At 41.5% G+C, this 18,718-nt stretch overlaps 1 protein-coding gene across 2 annotated transcripts in view; it reads left to right on the top strand.

Moving 5' to 3' along the window:
• The window catches only part of abhd17b (abhydrolase domain containing 17B, depalmitoylase), a 34,248-nt gene extending 15,606 nt beyond the window's left edge, over positions 1-18,642 (top strand). For both annotated transcript variants that reach the window (XM_028578688.1, XM_028578687.1), the window contains 2 exons: positions 16,287-16,466; positions 18,423-18,642. In XM_028578688.1, coding sequence (XP_028434489.1) covers positions 16,287-16,466; positions 18,423-18,642 — 400 coding nt within the window. The remainder of the gene's footprint in view (positions 1-16,286; positions 16,467-18,422) is intronic.
• The last annotated feature ends 76 nt before the right edge of the window (positions 18,643-18,718 follow it).

Below are 18,718 nucleotides of genomic sequence, written 5' to 3'. Positions count from 1 at the left end.
TATGTGTTCATTCATAGTTTTGATGCCTTCAGTGAGAATCTACAATGTAAATAGTCATGAAAATAAAAAGGAAACACATTGAATGAGAAGGTGTGTCCAAACTTTTGGCCTGTACTGTATATCTGCATTTATATCAAAACCTAGAGACTTTAAAACATCAACATGCCATTTATTAATATGTATTCATGTCTAAATGACATAAACATCTTTTCCTATTCTATTTTGTCTGGAAATGCTTCAAACACTCTTGCGTGTCTCGTGAAAAATAGGCGTCGGTTCTATTTCTAGCCCGCACGCGTTTTCAGCGCGGCTCGAGCAGCGCCTGAGACGTACGTAGGGCTGGGTATCGTTCAGAATCTTTCGATCCTGTGCCTATTTCGATACCTCGGTTTTGATAACGATTCCTAACGATACTTTTTTTCCGATACCATAGGCTATGTTTTAAAATCAATTTCAACATCAACAAAAATACATTAAACACAAAGCTTTTATTTTCCACCTTAATTGTAAATCAAAAGTTCTCAAAATTAAAAAATTCTGGTAAAACTGCTCACTCAGAGTAACATTATTAAAAGGGCAGAAAAACCACCGTTGTGCCTGCTTGTCTAAGAGGAAGTGTAACGTCAACAGCACCATGACCGCTTTCAACTGGACATTAATATCATATAGCAGCAAACTGTGTCTGTGTGTTTGTGTCTGTGTACACTTTTGGAACCAAAATTTGGCACCGAAAGAGAATTTTGTGACACTCATAGATTGGAGTATTTTTTTTTTTCCAATACCATAAAAGTATCGACGTTCGGTACCCACCCATAGACGTGCGTGCACGCTCTAACCTGTTACCATGGGAGCTGAAATATAAACTGTCACGCCACGCAGCCGGTGTGTAGCTGGCCTTACCTGCTCACATATACGGGGAGAACTGGCATAACCCAGTTATTCACCTGCAGTGATGAGTGATGAAGTTTTTAAGGATTTTTTATTTTTTTATATGACTAACTCAAAGCTAATTCCTGACTAATCGCTAGAATCAAAATGTGGAAGAAATTCTTATGACTCGAAGGATTTTGTCAGCCCTGTTGGATATGTTGATACTCTTCAAAGCTTTGTGATAAGTGGACCCATGGTAACGTGTATTATCGGCCTTTTTGGCTCCGCTGTCGGTCTGTCTGGTTTGAGGGCTGTGCCAGATTCCGAATGGACTATGTGATGGAAAGTACAGCCCAGCTTTTTTTGACCCTGCCAAGCATGAATCCACTAGAGTGGGTATCCCATCAAAAGGCCTCTCTGCGTGGCCTCGCTTTAGTCGGCTGCCTGCGTCCCTCGTGCACGTCTCTCGTGTCCGATCAGACGCACATCCTGAAGACGAGAGAGCTTCTCATGTCTCTCTCGCTTTCTCCGCTTACTGATTATTTGACATTTTGAACACTGATTCTTTCGGGGTTTTTTTTCTGCTTCTGTTTTGGCTTTTTGTGTCCTCCGATCTTTTTCTCCGTATGGTCGATGAGATCTTTTATACTTGTGCAATAAAACTAATTCAATAACTGCACTAACCAGACATGTATAAAGTACTAGAGACCCATACTTGAGTAAAAGTACAATTGCTCTATCAAGAAAGTGATCTTTAAGCACCCCACTTAAGTAGAAGTACTAGCGTATTCAACCTGTTTTGTACTTAAGTATTGCAAGTAGTTTATTTTAAAATGTACTACTCAAGTACTGAAGGTAAAAGTAAAAGTATTGTGTTATGTAATTATTAAAGAAAGCAGTCAAAAGTTTGAATATCATATTGTTGGAGTTCAACTTTGTACGTGGTATTAAGAGGCATTACAGGCAGATACAAGCTGTACATGGCTGGATATATGAAATAAACCCCCAAAAGGTACATTAATGTCACTACTACTACTTTAACTACTATTATCTGATATAACAGTGGGTTATTAATCACTTAACAAATACTGAAATAAAATGTACAATTATCACACTGTGCAAGTAAAATGAACATCCTCTCCAGCACAGCAACAATTAAAACCCCCCCCCCCAAAAATCGTATTGCACACTAGCTAGTAACATGTGTGATGTAGCTACAGGAAAGTTAGCAAGCTAGCAACATACAGATAAACTAGCAGCTTCACATCACAGGGTCAAACGGTTAACATGCAGGACTCACTGCAGACTTAAACAACTCATTGAATCTGTTGCAACAATGGCTAAATACAAAGAGTACAAACTTGCATCGTCTGACGTCTGTACGTTAACTAACGTAGCCGTAACTACACACGCTGGAAGTCTCCACGTATATACAGCAACGAGTAGCGATGCAGCGCATAAAAAAATGTATCTGAGTAAAAGTATTCAACTCATTGAAAATATGTACTGAAGTAAAAATGGAAGTAGGAGAAAATAATACTCCAGTAGCAGACTGATCTCATAAAGTGGCGTATGACACGCCAATTCGTATGCCATTTTGGTGTGTTATCAAGACGCATAATCGCTTTTTTTAGCGCGTTTATCAAGGCCATTTGGTCTCCATCGACTAACATTACGTGTGAATTATCGCCATAGGGAGTAGTATGAAAGGACGGAAGTCCACGGAGGGGTAAAACACAGGACTGTCACCCAGGAGAGTGTGTGTGTGTGTGTGTGTGTGTGTTGTTTTAAAATGTATTTATTTTTTATTACATGTGTTCTCGCGATAGCGTGGCACGTAGCGTGTATGTTTATCCGCTGTATACAGCGTAGACAAACACGTGAAGAGTTCAAAATGCGTCCATATTGCACGCCATTTGGCTTTAGGAAAGTGCCGTGTATGTTTCCGCAAAGTCATGATGCCGTGTTGCCAGTAGAGTACAGATACAGTACAGCCGTTTAATATTTAAGTACAGTAGTGAAGTAGTTCTACTTTGTTACTATACATCTCTGGCACTAACCTGCACCTTTCTACAAGTAGAGTATTATACACTGTATGTAGTGTGTGTGTTTGCCAGGATGTAATGTTTCTGTGATCTGACGTAATAATGTAATGGGGTGTTTTTGTTTGGTGAGACCAACAACTATTTTCCCGCCTCAGCTTTTATTTTTTGTTGTTTTTTTTTTTTTATCTACTTCTATCTCTTTGTAAGCTTACTAAGAAAAATACTACAGAAACAATTTATTTCCAAGAAACTAATGAGCCCATCTCTGGTAAACACAGTATTTTAAAGTGGTGTTTTTGCGTGATACTCAGTTTTACAGATGTTAAATGGACTGCTTCATGTTTTTTCATTTTTCTACTTCCAACGACCACTTAAAGCTCACAGATCAGTCGATTTAAATCGACTGATGGATTAGTCGACAAAATCATGTGAGTGTTAAGTCGTCAAAGAATGTCTTTAGTCGAGGACGGCCCTACTGTTGACTCACTTGTTTGTGCAGCTTTCGCTTTACTCCACGGTGATACCGTATGACGGAGGGAAACCACCCGTCGCTCTGCTTACAGTCGAACCACAGGCGCACAACACCCTCTCGTCCTTCATTTATTCAGCCACGGTGGCCGAGGCACTCCCTTCACCTGAGCAGGGAGTGGATCTGATGAGTCAACACATGAGTCAGCGTGTGTACACACTCACACAGCCTCCTATTATCATACTAATGATCGCACTAATGGTACAATGACTCAAGTGTACTATTTGTTCTGAATTCGAAGAAATCGAGCTTCAGGAAATGGTTTATTGACCAAAGAGTAGGGGTGTGACGAGACGCTTACTCGACGAGACACATCGAGAGATTGGGTTCACGAGAACTCGACGAGATTTCTCGTCGAGGTGAAAAGTTGTCTCGCGAGGCGATGTGATGTCAGCGTGATGGAGCGTGGAATTACTATTGAAGATCCCCCTGCCACGTTTAAATTTGTGTGGCAACATTTTGGTTTTCCTGCGGAAATAATAAATGGCGAAAGAGTGACAGACGAACACAATATGTAAACTTTTCACCTCGACGAGAAGTCTCGTCACGTTTTAATCTCGCGAGATCTCGTCACACCCCTACCAAACTGACGAAAGCCCACTTCCTTTTTCTTTTAAACCGTGTGTTTTTCTTCTACTGAACGGCACTGTGTAGGACTGTCTCTTCCCTCTTGAGATGGAGGCGGGCCAGCAGTCAATCCTGCTACTCTAAATATTGAGCAGTAGCCTAGCAACCCATTTCCAATAAGCTTTCAGACGCAGGTCTTCCCACACTGTGGCCAGTAAAAGCAAATGGGGGGGAAACCTTGCTTCCTGGTCGATCATCATATTGATCCAAATCTAAATGCCATCCGTCTTAAGGCGCTTTTCACAGCGGGGAGAATTTCTCACAAACATGGACTCAGAGAAAGGCAACCGACCGTGTCTTTGTGTTTACTTGAACTATCAGAGTGTCTAGTTAATCTAGTTAGGCTGATAAGAGGCCAAAGGTAGATGAGCTGCTGAGGTTGAGTCAGTCGGGCGGAGCGCGATCGCTCACCTGACTCTCCTTAAACACAACCGGAGCAACGGGAGCAGAGCTCAGTGATGGTACGACTTTGTATTATGAGCTGTGTTTTCCTTTTGGTTTGTGGAAGACTGCATCTCGTAGCCCTTAAGGCCGGGACACAGGGCCGAAGTCTGGCGAGTAGAGCTAGACCGATAGGGGATTTTACCGATAGCTAGGTTGGGCCGTATTTGACGATAACAGATTAATCGACCGATAGTATTTAGAATTGATACTGAATAAAAACAAACGTGACATTCGAGGTAAAACACTGCTGAACTTTATTATAAAAATAAAAAACCGTATTGAACCATGAAAACATGCTAAATGAAATAAATATAAATATTGAAGTCAATAAAAGACATTCATTCAAACTGAAACGAAAGTAATAAATAACAAAATAAAAACCGTTAAACTGTCGGTTTAGAGCGGTAACAGACAATCTCTGACCTGATGGGATCTATCTTTCCCACTATAAATCTTTTAAACTGACCTGTGTTGATCTGAAATGAAGACCGATTCAGCAACTGTATCACGGCCTATTTCTCTCAAAGGAACACGCCGACTTATTGGGACTTTAGCTTATTCACCGTAACCCCCAGAGTTAGACAAGTCCATACATACCCTTCTCATCTCCGTGCGTGCTGTAATGCTGTCTGACGGCTCCAGCATTAGCTTAGCCTAGCACAGATCCTGCAGGTAACTGGTTCCAACTAGCCTACTGCTCCCAATTGTGACAAAAGTGACAAAATAACTCCAACATGTTCCTATTTACATGTTGTGATTTGTAGAGTAACAGCGTGTACAAAGAACAACGTAACAAGACACAGCCATCTTCTAACAGTAAACAAACCGGGAATTATATTATCAGACAGGCTTGCTGCGAGCATATCACTCCGCCCAAGTACTATATTCTTCCGCCTGAGAATATAGTTCCCGGTTTGTTTACGGGTAGAAGACGGCTGTGTCTCATGTTACGTTATTTTTTTGTACACTCTGTGACTACAAATCACAACATGTAAATAGGAACATGTTGGTGTTATTTTGTCACTTATTGGGAGCAGTAGGATTACTGGAACCATTCACCTCCATGTTCTGTGCTGGCCTGATGCCGCTGGAGCCGTCAGACAGCATTACAGCACGCACGGAGATGAGAAGGGTATGTATGGACTTGTCTAACTCTGGGGGTTACGGTGAATAAGATAAATTCCCAATAAGTCGGCGTGTTCCTTAACATGTTCTCAGAAACCTGTTCCCGTGAACTATTTTAGTCCAATATGAGATCGTATTTTCAACTAGCCGCCATGACGTCTGGCTTTGAATTTCCAGGGAGAAAACAGACCCATGTGACGTGTTCGTCCAATCAGCTGTCGGTTTTCATTTTTTGGGCAACAATACAGAGTAGCGCTGCCTGCTGTTACAGAGACGTGTTACGTCTCTTCGGTGTGTTCTGGGGCACTTTTTGGTCCAACTCGGGGACACCGATCATCTCGACTGGCTTTTCTGTCAACGGTCGGCCGTCTGGTCGGTGTGTCCTGGATATTAAATAGCCTCCTTGAGTCCTCCACTTGCTTCCCTTCCTCGCGTTGCTCCCACCGAGGAGGCACGGGAGAGACTCGAGGAAATCCCTTGAGGACAGAGGCAACGACCAAATGTGTTTCAGAGGGATGAGATGTCCTTTCCTCTGAAGCGTCACATGACCACAATGGAAATAAGTTTGTAACTTTCTTGTGTTATCCTCGACAGTTCTGTTAAATGTGCAATGTCACTGTGATGGCATCTTGTTGTGCATTTATTTCTGTTACGGTCTAATAAATCAAATCAAACTACGTCAGCTGTTAGGGCGGAGTTAGCAACTCTTCAGCTGCACGGCTTCCAGGAAGGCTGCTCTCTGGATCCTCGCCTATAGAGAGCCGAAGTCCCTCCCCCTTCCGGTGGACCTCATGGGACCTTAACTCGGGGGGGGGGGGAAATATCAACAATAGTGAACGGGGAGAGGCAAATTATTTATTGATCCCGTTTGAATTGAGCCATGGATTACAAATATGATGTTAGTCGTCAATTTAAGATTATTTTTCAACCAAAGACAGTCTCAGTTAGCCGTAGGTTTGTCGTAGTACCACTTAGTTTAGTGTGAAACCGCTCAGTGGACTACATCTCCCATCTCACACAGTCTACCTCACCTAGCTTGATGCTCGGCTTGCTCGCTAGCTAGCTAGCTTAGCTCTGTTCCACGGCACATGTAACGTTATCTTAACTGTTGGGTTTTATCCAGTCAAGTGTTCTCAGCAGAGAGATCCTCTGCTCATTAGAGTAACGTTACATCCCCCGTACGACACACACACACACACACACACACACACACACACACACACACACACACAGAGGTACCATACACACAGACCTCGTAGCTTCAGCCAGACGTCATCCATGAAGTTTGTAGTGTTTCTAATTACGTATTTTCAGTCTTATACTTAGACAGTTTTAACAATAAACTGAGACTTTCTTCGGTTGAAAAATAATGTTTTAAATTGACGAACGTCATATGTGTAATCCATGGCTAAATTCAAACGGGATCAAAAAATAATAATTATCTCTCAATTGACTCTAGTTCATATTTTTTCCGAATTAAGGTCCCATGGACCGGAAGAAGGGCGGTACTTCGGCTCTCTATAGCTCCCCGATGCTCGGCCCTCTGGGCATAAATAAGAGCTCTGAGACGGCCTTCAACGAGGAGAGACGGAACAACTTCCAGTTCAGCCGAGGAGTCGAGGAGCTCTCGGATAAGGGCCACGAGATGCTGCCCTAGGTGGACCTATTTGGCGGGGGGGTTATGGGTCCTACCTCAAGAAACTTTGTTACATTTAGGGCTGATTATTTTTTCTCACTTAATTGTTTGGTCTTAAATGGTAGGTTTGGGCGATATGGAGAAAATCCGATATCACGATATCCTTGACCAAATACCTCTATCGATATTGGGGCGAGATTCTAGGGTTGATGATTGGTGCTTTAACAAAATATCTTCACACTTAGATTTTAGATAAATAATCATCAGTAATGTGGACATTATGTCTAAGTGGGGAAAAGGCAAATATTAGAACAGCGAGAACAGTCTGGTAAGTTTAGAAAAGTACATCACTTTACTGTAATGCAAGCTTGAAAAGCAGGAAAAGACAACACTTGTCAATTCAAATGACATGACGATATCTAAAATCTAAGACAATATCTAGTCTCCTATCACGATATCAATATATTGCCCAGCCCTAAGAAATAGTGAATAGTCAATCCTAGTTTCTCAAAGTCCAAAGTGAAGTCTTTTAAATATCTTGTTTTTTCAGTCCAAATCCGAAAGCTGTTCAGTTGAATATGACCTAAGACAGCAAATGGCAGGAAACCTCCATATTTGAGAGGCTGAAAAGCAGCATTTTCTGCCATTTTTGCATGAAAAGTTACTTTTAACAATTAATCAATTTTCAGTAAAAAGCATTTTTAGGTAATTTTGGACCATTTATTATGGTACTCTTTATTTTATTTATTTATTTTTTAATGCGCTGGTATTGGATTGGTACCCGGTAGGGCTGGGCGATATGGAGAAAATCAAATATCATCAGATATTTTTGACCAAATATCTCTATCGATGCAGAGACGATATTGTAGTGTTTACTATTGGTACTTTCCCAAAATATTTACACGAGATTTTTGATAAATAATCATCAGTAATGTAGATATGACTAAGTGGGTAAAGGCAAATAATAGAACAGTTACCAGTCTGGTAAGTTCAGAAAATGACATCACTTCACTGTAATGCAGCCTTTAAAACCAGGAAAAGACAACGGTTATGCCATATTACGATATCCAAAATCTAACACAATATCGACCTCTCATATCACAATATCAATATAATATCGATATATTGGCCAGCTATAGTACCCGGTATCAGCCGATATGTAAGTTCAGGTATTGGGAAGAAGAAATGGGATCTGAAGATCTCTGGTTGATACGATGTAAGAGGAGTTAAAAAAAAGGTGCTCAACATAATAACGGTTGAGTGAAGGATCCCCCTGCTGTCGTGCAGATGGTACTCTAATCTGTCTGTACATATGTTCAGGATATCCTAAAATATCTGTTCGTCATCGTGGCTGCTACGGGATGAGAATATCTTTTGAAGTCTTCAGGGAGCAAGAGGTGGGCAGCCAAGAGGGAGAAAGAGACCGAACACGGGAGGATGTGATGCATAATGGATTGGCTTTGTGTCAGCAGACTAAATTGATGAAGGTTTTTTTGGGGGGGAAGGGGGGAGGGGCGTCACCATGGAGCATGGCTGGCAGTTGCACGGTGACGTCTATTCAAACTGAAATGCAGTGGAGTAAATGGCAGGCTTGTGCTCGCCGGGGGGGTTGCATCTTGTGTGGAACTGGGTTGTTCAAAGCCCGTCATATCGCCGTTTCAACACGAGTGCAGCTGCAGAGCTGCACTGCGACTGTCCTCCTTCCTGAACGTCTGAACCGAGCCAAGATAGCGGGACGGGTTACCGTTAGAGCTTAGAGGTAGACGGAAGGTCACAGGTTTAACAGGTTACTTGGGTTGTTTTTGTTTTCTCAACCTGGACCCTGTTTTCCCATGTTTTTGTGTCCAAGTGACTGATGGGAACAACAGTTTTTGAAATGAAATCCGTTTTTATGGGGAAAAAAGCTGCAATGTAATGTTAGTGGGCAGTTTCCATCCACTAAAAGTTCTGTTTTTGCCGCTGACCGGCTCAGATTATTATTCTAAGTGTCTGACAACATTATGGAAAGGATCCCTACAGAGAGAGACCTTCTTGTTAAAGAGTAAGATCCTTTTTAGTTTAACATGAAACTGACCCGATATCACGGTCACCAAACTCCACCAGACTCCATGTAAATAATCAGGACTTTTATCATCGTAAAACACGCTTCATGCAAAGTCAACAGAAACAAAATCAAACCATTAAAAGCCGTCTTGGTTCATCTTTCCACTGTTCAACAATCGCCACTCTGGTTTGGTTGAAATAAACCTTTAAATTCACACATTTACATGTGGAGATATGCTGGCTCTATACACTCTAAAAGTCCTGATTATTTACATGGAGTCTGGGTTTGGAGATGGTGTTACATGTTAAACAAAAAGGATCTTGCTTTTTAACAAGCTCTATCTCTGTAGGGATCCTTTCCATAATGTTGTCAGACACTTAGAATAATAATCTGAGCCTGTCAGCGGTGTCTTGCTCAGGGACACACTGGTTGATGTATCACAGTGGGAATTGAACCCAGATCTCCCACACCATAGGCATGTGTCATATGCGGCATCACCACCTAGTAAATGCAAATGGACTGTATTTATATAGCGCTTTTCTAGTCTTAACGAATACTCAAAGCACTTTTACATGTGCAGGCACCATTAACACATTCATATACTGAGGTTGAGAGCCACCTGATCATCAGATAAACATTCACACACATTTACACTCGGATGGCGCAGCATCGAGGTTGAAGGGCACTTCAACATGGGACCGCAGAGCCAGGGATCGAACCACCAACCTTCTCCGACCACTCTTACCACCTGAGCCGCAGCATGCAGGTGACATCTGTGTGGGGAGTGTTTGTATGTTAGGATTGGCCAGGCTGCAGTGGCCTGATATGGGAAAGAACATTGACTAGATAAGCAGTAACCAAGCAAAAGGTGATCACCGATAAAGGTGTACCTGAGGCCACAATGAAGCAGCTGTTCCTAACGGTAGACGAATAACAGACCGTTGTGACTAGGGCTGTCCTCGACTAAAGAAATGCTTAGTTGACACACGATTAGTTGATTTAATCCACAGATCTATAAAACTGAGTTTCTCCACAAAGAATCATGCAAAAGCACCACTTTAAATCTTGTTTTTATCACAGATGTGCTTGTAAGTTTCTTCGATGTCATTCCACATGAAAAGGATTTTAAAAAACATGATTTATCGACTAAAGAAATGGGGAACTGAGACCAAAACGACGGATTAATCACCTAACCAACTAAGAGGTGGCGGCATTAGTTGTGACAGGAAAGCTAAATCTAACTTTTAGTGAACAGGTCACACCTACCGGCTGTGAACTCTTCAGCATGATAGAGGAGTTATCAGCTCTAATTAAACACTCATTCAGGATCTAATGCTACCTGTGTGTTATGCGTAAGAGGGAAGCTACCTTGTACCAGGTAAATGATCTTTCCTGGGAGGAGTTAATAATGCACGGTCATCTCCCAGATTGCGTGACGTCTTCCTTTTCAAGATAACCGTTGGTGCTCTTGACGGAGTAGAGGGAGCATGGCGTTTCTGTTGCGTGGCGACTGGGTGGGTTTTTCTGTGTCTTTATACACCAGAAAGGTGTCTGCTGCTGCTAGCCTTGTCTGGACACATGCATGTTTCCCATTGATAAAATGAAATACCATGTTAAACATAAATATATACTGATCTGATTACAGCAAAGACGACCTCAGCAGTATTGAGGGCAAAATAGGCTCCAGAATATTTCCTTCTGGATTGACAGGTGACATATTAGATGTCTTTTTTTTAATTACATTTATATCAAAACCTAGAGACTTTCAAACATCAACATATCATTTATTAATATGTATTAGTGTCTAAATGACTTATATAAACATATTTTCCTATTCTATTTTGTCTGGAAATGCTTCCAACACGCTTGCGTGTCGTGTGAAAAATAGGCCATCACCTCCTGTTAGCATTACACTAACCGCCATTTTTTTTTTACGTCACTTGACTGCGAATAACTTTACATCTGAAGCCTTTAAAGACTCTATTTGTCCGTTGTTTATTTCTAAAGAAACACGACAATGTATAAAAGGCTTCATTACCTTGTACCTCACGTTATGGCTCCGTAGCAGACGCTTTTATAAAAATAAGCTAACGATTGTATCATAACCACGAGACTTACTGTCACATAGTAGAGGAATTACCGTATAGTACAGGAGAAGCTCGCAGGCAGTTTGGACTTCCATTAGCTGTTTAGGTTTAATTACTAATGTTAACTAGCATGTTAGTTAGCAATAATTAGCCTGTGCTTATGTTATCTCCTTACATACACCTACAGTCTCCGTCTCTGTAAGATTGGGAATGATTGAGATTTCTCTTGTCACAGCTACCAGAAGACTTCACACTTTCAGACACGTTGCTCACATTCTCTCAGTTGGAGGCTGCGCAGTAAAGCTGGCCATCACCGGAAAAGTGCTTCTAATAGCCTTCACTGGTCTCCGTCCAGAGCAACGGGGTCTATCGGTCCATTATATACGGTCTATAAGTAAACGCAACAATTTTCAACTTTCTGCTAAGATATGGGACTTTTTTTTTGCAATGAAAATGCGGGGATTATGAAATCACGCAAGCCCTGCATATTATGCGATCGCATAATTGCGTTTTTCTGGTGGGACTGGTAAATGTCATTCGGTTTTTGACATGACAAGTTACGGTTAGGGTTTATGTGTTCATGACAGTGTCATGTCACTCTTATGTAGATACCTTAAAGTGTTAGTGAAATATCAACATTGCACTGAATGTGTCCGGTTATAAAAGCATGATAGAGCATTGGTAGTAAACAAAGCTGTGTGTGGCAGATCTTTGGATGTTTCCGTGCTGCGTCTGACTTTAGAAGCATCCGGCTTCATGACTGCAGCTTGTTCCTTTTGCAAAGGTTGTGTAAGACTCGTGTTGTGGAGTTTCTAATTATAATAGTCCAGCACAGCAGTGTCGCACTTTGGTGTTCGTGCATTGTTCGTCACGCTGGATTATTAAGACTGCGGAGCAGTGAAATATTTTTTGTAAACTGAAACTAAATGAACTATAACCTCCAAGGAAAAACTAAATCGATTTTCATCATTGATTATTTTCTGGATTAATCAATTTAGTCTCCAAATGTGGATCGGTGTTTCCCCAAAAAGCCCAAGATGACGTCTTCAGATGTCTAGTTTTGTCCACAACTCAAAGATATTCAGTTTACTGTCACAGAGGAGAGAAGACACTAGAACATGTTCACATTTAAAAAGTCCAATGTGTGGGAATTTCTCCCATCTAGCGTTGAGATCATATATCGCAATCAACTCTCTCGCACCACGCAATAAGTACATATTACAGCTACGGTAGCCTTCACGCTTCAAAAAGTCGGTCTCTTGCTCTTTTCAATATCCTTTTTTATTTTTCTGGTCAAAGAAGAAGACCCCTGTTCCTGAAATTTGGATTTTGAATACGTGTGGTCCTCCATGTTTCCTTCTTCAAACTTGCCACCGGGTCCAGGAAGCTACGATACCTGTTAGCAGCTGTGAGTTTATCATGTGACAGAGAAAAAACGCGAAAGATGGAGCAGTATGTCACACACACACACAGGCGGAGCAGTATGTCCTGTATGTCCTTTAACAGCTACCGTATTTCAAGATGGTGCATGAATATGGAGCGTCTACCCCAGTTAATGCAAATGTGATATTTCAAGCCAATAGGAATACTTGGAGTTGATGTTGGAGGTAAATATTCATGAAAAAGGACAAGTTGGTGAACGGGCAACACAGATATTGCTAATGAACTAAACCTGTTACACACTGGACCTTAAAGGTATAGTGGAGGATTTTACCGAATTTTAGAAAAGAACCGCCCTCTATACTTTTTGAAAAAATGCACATGCGCAACACTCTGCCTGCTCCCGTAAACATATCACCAGAATGATTGACAACTAGGAGGACCAATAGTCTTGATGATCCACCCGGAAAAAGAAAATCCTCCACTATACCTTTTAAAGGAACACGCCGACTTATTGGGAATTTTGCTTATTTACCATAACCCCCAGAGTTAGTTAGTCCATACATACCCTTCTCATCTCTGTGCGTGCTGTAATGCTGTCTGACGGCTCCAGCGGCATCAGGCCATCACAGAACCTGCAGGTGAATGGTTCCAGTAATCCTACTGCTCCCAATAAGTGACAAAATAACACCAACATGTTCCTATTTACATGTTGTGATTTGTAGAGTCACAGCGTGTACAAAAAACAACGTAACATGAGACACAGCCATCTTCTAACTGTAAACAAACCGGGAACTATATTCTCAGACAGGCTTGCTGCGAGCATATCACTCCGCCCAAGTACTATATTCTTCCGCCTGAGAATATAGTTCCCGGTTTGTTTACAGTTAGACGGCTGTTTCTCATGTTACGTTATTTTTTTTGTACACGCTGTGACTCTATAAATCACAACATGTAAATGTGTAAATAGGAACATGTTGGCGTTATTTTGTCATAATTTGGAGCAGTAGGCTAGTTGGAACCAGTTACCTGCAGGATCTGTGCTAGGCTAAGCTAATGCTGGAAGCGTCAGACAGCCTTACAGCACACACGGAGAGGAGAAGGGTATGTATGGACTTGTCTAACTCTGGGGGTTACAGTGAATAAGCTAAATTCCCAATAAGTCGGCGTGTTCCTTTAACAAGCTGGAATCAGAATTTTTTTTTTATTTTATAAAAAATGACAAACTAATCGATTTATCAAAATAGTTGCTGATTAATTTAGTGTGTGTATGTACGCAGTGATGCAGTGTGTGTACAGTGATGCAGTGTGGGTACAGTGATGCAGTGTGGGTACAGTGATGCAGTGTGGGTACAGTGATGCAGTGTGGGTACAGTGATGCAGTGTGGGTACAGTGATGCAGTGTGGGTACAGTGATGCAGTGTGGGTACAGTGATGCAGTGTTCTCGGACTGTTTCAGGTTGTCAGCTGACTGCTTGCTCTGCCAGAGTGGGTCACGTTCTCCGTAATCAGCTGTGGGATGTCTTCTTCCATTTCCCCCCCTCTCCCTCTCCCAGTTTCTCCCTCATTTTGACTCCAGTATCTGTGTCTTTTCTGCTTGCTTGGCTCTTATTCCCCCTCCTTCCCTCTGAATCACGAGACTACAGCGGCCGGTCCTCTCTTTGCAGCTGTCCCAATAAGCCCTAAGACTCTTTCTAGAGCTGCAGAGATTAATCACTTCAGTTGTGAACTATTACATTAATCTGCAACTATTTCAGACTGATCTCATGAAGTGGTGTATGTACGACACGCCAATACATATGCCATTATTGGCGAGTTATCAGGCTCATACTTTCTTTGTAGCGTGTTTATCAATGCAGTTTTGGCCTCCGTTGACTTACATTACCTTGCGATTGTGTGTGAATTTACCCGTAGCGAGAAGTATGAAAGGGCCTGATGTGCGGATCGATGCTAAAGTATCGATATTTACGATCCCAACGTCTCCTGCTCTAGTATCGATTCTCATATAAAAAGATCGATATTTAAACTCACTAATTTGGAGTGAGTTTTTATGTAATCATAAGTAACTTGTTGTCACAAGAAAAGTCTAATTATATCCGGTTAGGGGAAGGAACTACTTCTCCTTCCGCCCGTCAGTTGTGTGAGCACTGCGGCTCTGTGACGGAGCTGGCCAGGGGAGCATATTTTTATTTTATTTTTTTGTAAACATGAATGTTTTTGTGAAAACAATTTGAGTTAACGGTTTTCAAGGGTGCCTGATTTACATGTGTTGTAAAGAACAGCAAAACGGGGATATGGAATATTTTGTGACAACGTTAAGAGTCAAATTATTTTATTTGTGTTATTTTCAACCTGTTTTAGTCTCTGAGATTTTCTTTATAATTAAATAATATGAGAGTAGTTTATTGTCTTGGAATTGGTAAGCCTACAGCCTACATTTTTACTTTAAACTAGTTGTCACATCACATTAAAAATAAAATACGTAAACAGTATTGGTATCGACAATACCAGCCTGGGTATTACTTGGTATCGGATCGAATAGAAATTAAGTGGTATCATCACTAATGAAAGGACTTTGACCCAGGAGACCGGGGATTGTGTCCCGCGTTTCCGTTCCATGTTTATTCTTTTCCTCCACGTGTCTGTAGAAAGTGGCGTGTGTGTTTACTCGGTGACGTTGCAGACTGCCGTCCGCTGTATACAGCGTAGAGATACACCGCGGATAGCTCGAAATGCGTACAGATAACTCGCCATTTGGCTTTAGGAAAGTGGCGTGTATGTTTACACATAAGTCACGATGCCGTGTTGACTATTTGGATAATCGATTAATCTGTTTGAGTTAATTTTTATGAAAGAAAAGATTGTGAAATGTGAATATTCTCTCCTCTGTGACAGTAAACTGAATATCTTTGAGTTGTGGACAAAACGAGACATTTGAGGAAGTCCTCTTGGGTTTTTGGGAGCAATGATCCACATTTTGTGACATTTTAGAGACCAGACAACTTATCGATTCATCAAGAAAATAATCCACACTGAATGATTAATGACCGTATTCCTAATGTCAGCTCTGACTGTTTCCGTTCTTCTTGCTTGTTGTTTTTGTAAGGCAGAAAGGCAGTTGTTTTGTCTGGCTACACTCAGACGTTTTTTGCCGACTTATCAATTAGTCGATGTAATCGACAGATTTGTAAAACTGAGTTTCTCCACAAAGAATCGTGTAAAAGCACCACTTTAGGTCTTGTGTTTACCAGAGATGTGCTCTTATGTTTCTTGGAAATAAATCATTCAGCATGAAAAAAAGCATAAACATACAATGAGTAAACAGCCGATTAGTTGAGTAAACAGCCGATTAGTTGAGTAAACAGCTGATTTAGTTGAGTAAACAGCCGATTAGTTGAGTAAACTAATAGTAAACTGAGAGCAGCCCTGGCTGCTAATGTAAGGATCCCGTTGATCAGCGAAAGCGTGATATCCTGATGTTCTGGCTCCTTTCTCGCAGGTACGGCATCCGGCCAGAGAACGTGATCGTGTACGGCCAGAGCATCGGCACCGTGCCGTCGGTGGACCTGGCGTCGCGCTACGAGAGCGCCGCGGTCATCCTCCACTCCCCGCTCACCTCCGGCATGAGGGTGGCCTTCCCCGAAACCAAGAAGACCTACTGCTTCGACGCCTTCCCTAAGTGAGTTCACTGTTTGGGACACTCAAACTGCTCAGATATTCAAATGACAAACTTCTGGGGGGTTTATTTCCACTTGGACTCTCCCATGTTTTTGTGTCCAAGTGACTGAAGGGAACAACAATCTTTGAAATTTGGTCCAGTGTTAAGCAGCGAAACAAACTGCACTGCAACGTTAACGGGCAACTGCACAACTTCAATTGCATCCACTAAAAGTTCTGTTGTTGCCACTGACAGGATCAGATTATTATTCTGTGTCTGACAACATTATGGAAAGGATCCCTACAGAGATAGACCTTTTTAGTTAAAGAGTAAGATCCTTTTAGTTTAACATGAAACAGCCCTGAAAATCACCATCATCAAACTCCACCAGACTCCATGTAAATAATCAGGACTTTTATCAGCATAAAACACACTTCATTTAAAGTGGACAGAAACTAAATAAAACTACCAAAAGACGTCTTGGTTCATCTTTCCACTGTTCCAACAATCACCACTCAGGTTTGGTTGAAATAAACCCTTAATTCACCTATTTACATGTGGAGATATGCTGGCTCTATACACGCTAAAAGTCCTGATTATTTACATGGAGTCTGGTGGAGATATGCTGGCTCTATACACGCTAAAAGTCCGGATTATTTACATGGAGTCTGGTGGAGATATGCTGGCTCTATACATGCTAAAAGTCCTGATTATTTACATGGAGTCTGGTGGGGAGATGCTGGCTCTATACATGCTAAAAGTCCTGATTATTTACATGGAGTCTGGTGGAGATATGCTGGCTCTATACACACTAAAAGTCCTGATTATTTACATGGAGTCTGGTGGGTTTGGTGATGGTGATTTCAGGGCTGTCTCAGGTTAAACAAAAAGGATCAAGGTCTATCTCTGTAGGGATACTTTCTATAATGTTGTCAGACACTTGCACACACCCTGTTTAACAAACGGCTCCAAAATCGCAATCACCAAACCCACCAGACTCAATGTAAATAATCAGGACTTTTAGCGTGTATAGAGCCAGCTTATCTCCACATGTAAATTGGTGAATTAAGGGTTTATTTCAACCAAACCAGAGTGGTGATTGTTGGAAAAGTGGAAAGACGAACAAAGACGGCTTTTGATAGTTTTATTTTGTTTCTGTTGACTTTGAATGAAGTGTGTTTTAGGATGATAAGAAGTCCTGATTATTTACATGGAGTCTGGTGGGTTTGGCGATTTTGGAGCAGTTTCTAATTAAACAAAAATGATCTTACTCTTTAACTAAAAGGTCTCTGTAGGGATTAAGAAACAAACATTTTCCCCAAAAATCAACAGTTCAGTCACACATGGATTGCGTCTCAAATACAATTTTATCTTCTCTACCCATGTTAGAATTACTTTACACGCTAAAAGTCCTGATTATTTACATGGAGTCTGGTGGAGATATGCTGGCTCTTTACACGCTAAAAGTCCTGATTATTTACATGGAGTCTGGTGTAGTTTGGTGATGGTGATTTCGAGGCTGTTTTATGTTAAACTAAAAGGATCTTACTCTTTAACTAAAAGCTCAATCTCTGTAGGGATCCATCCCATAATGTTGTCAGACACTTAGAATAATAATCTGAGTCTGTCCAGGTTGAAAAATACAGATATTCCCTTTTTAATAAAAAATAATTCATAATATTGTGTGAATGCATTTACATCAGGCGCACACAGCTTGCAAACATGAACTTATAAATTAAGATGTTTTCAAATCGATACAGGAAGTGTTCTTAATGAGTCCCAGCACTTAAAAAATATTCTCAATAGCTCCCTCTGGTGGTCAGTTGGCAAACTACCTCTTCTTCATTTCCCCTTTTTATTTTATTTTTATTTATTTTTTTGGTGAACTTTTGAACTTTTTCTGACTCTCTCCATGTCCTGTAATTTTTAAATATTATTACATCCCTAGCTAACTCTTGTTATCTTCTCGCTCCGAAGCATTGACAAGATCTCCAAGGTGACGTCGCCGGTGCTGGTGATCCACGGCACCGAGGACGAGGTCATCGACTTCTCCCACGGCCTGGCGCTGTACGAGCGCTGCCAGCGGCCCGTGGAGCCGCTCTGGGTGGAGGGCGCGGGACACAACGACGTGGAGCTCTACGGACAATACCTGGAGAGACTCAAACAGTTCGTGGCACACGAGCTGGTCAACCTGTAGAGGACCGGGGGCGATGAAGAGGAGAAAACAACTCTCTAGGAGAGTTTGGAAGATGAAGGGGGTCAGTGTAACGCTT

The sequence above is a fragment of the Perca flavescens genome, chromosome 5 (genome assembly GCF_004354835.1).
Source record: "Perca flavescens isolate YP-PL-M2 chromosome 5, PFLA_1.0, whole genome shotgun sequence".
NCBI lineage: Eukaryota > Metazoa > Chordata > Actinopteri > Perciformes > Percidae > Perca > Perca flavescens.
This window is presented reverse-complemented; position numbering and strand designations above follow the sequence as displayed.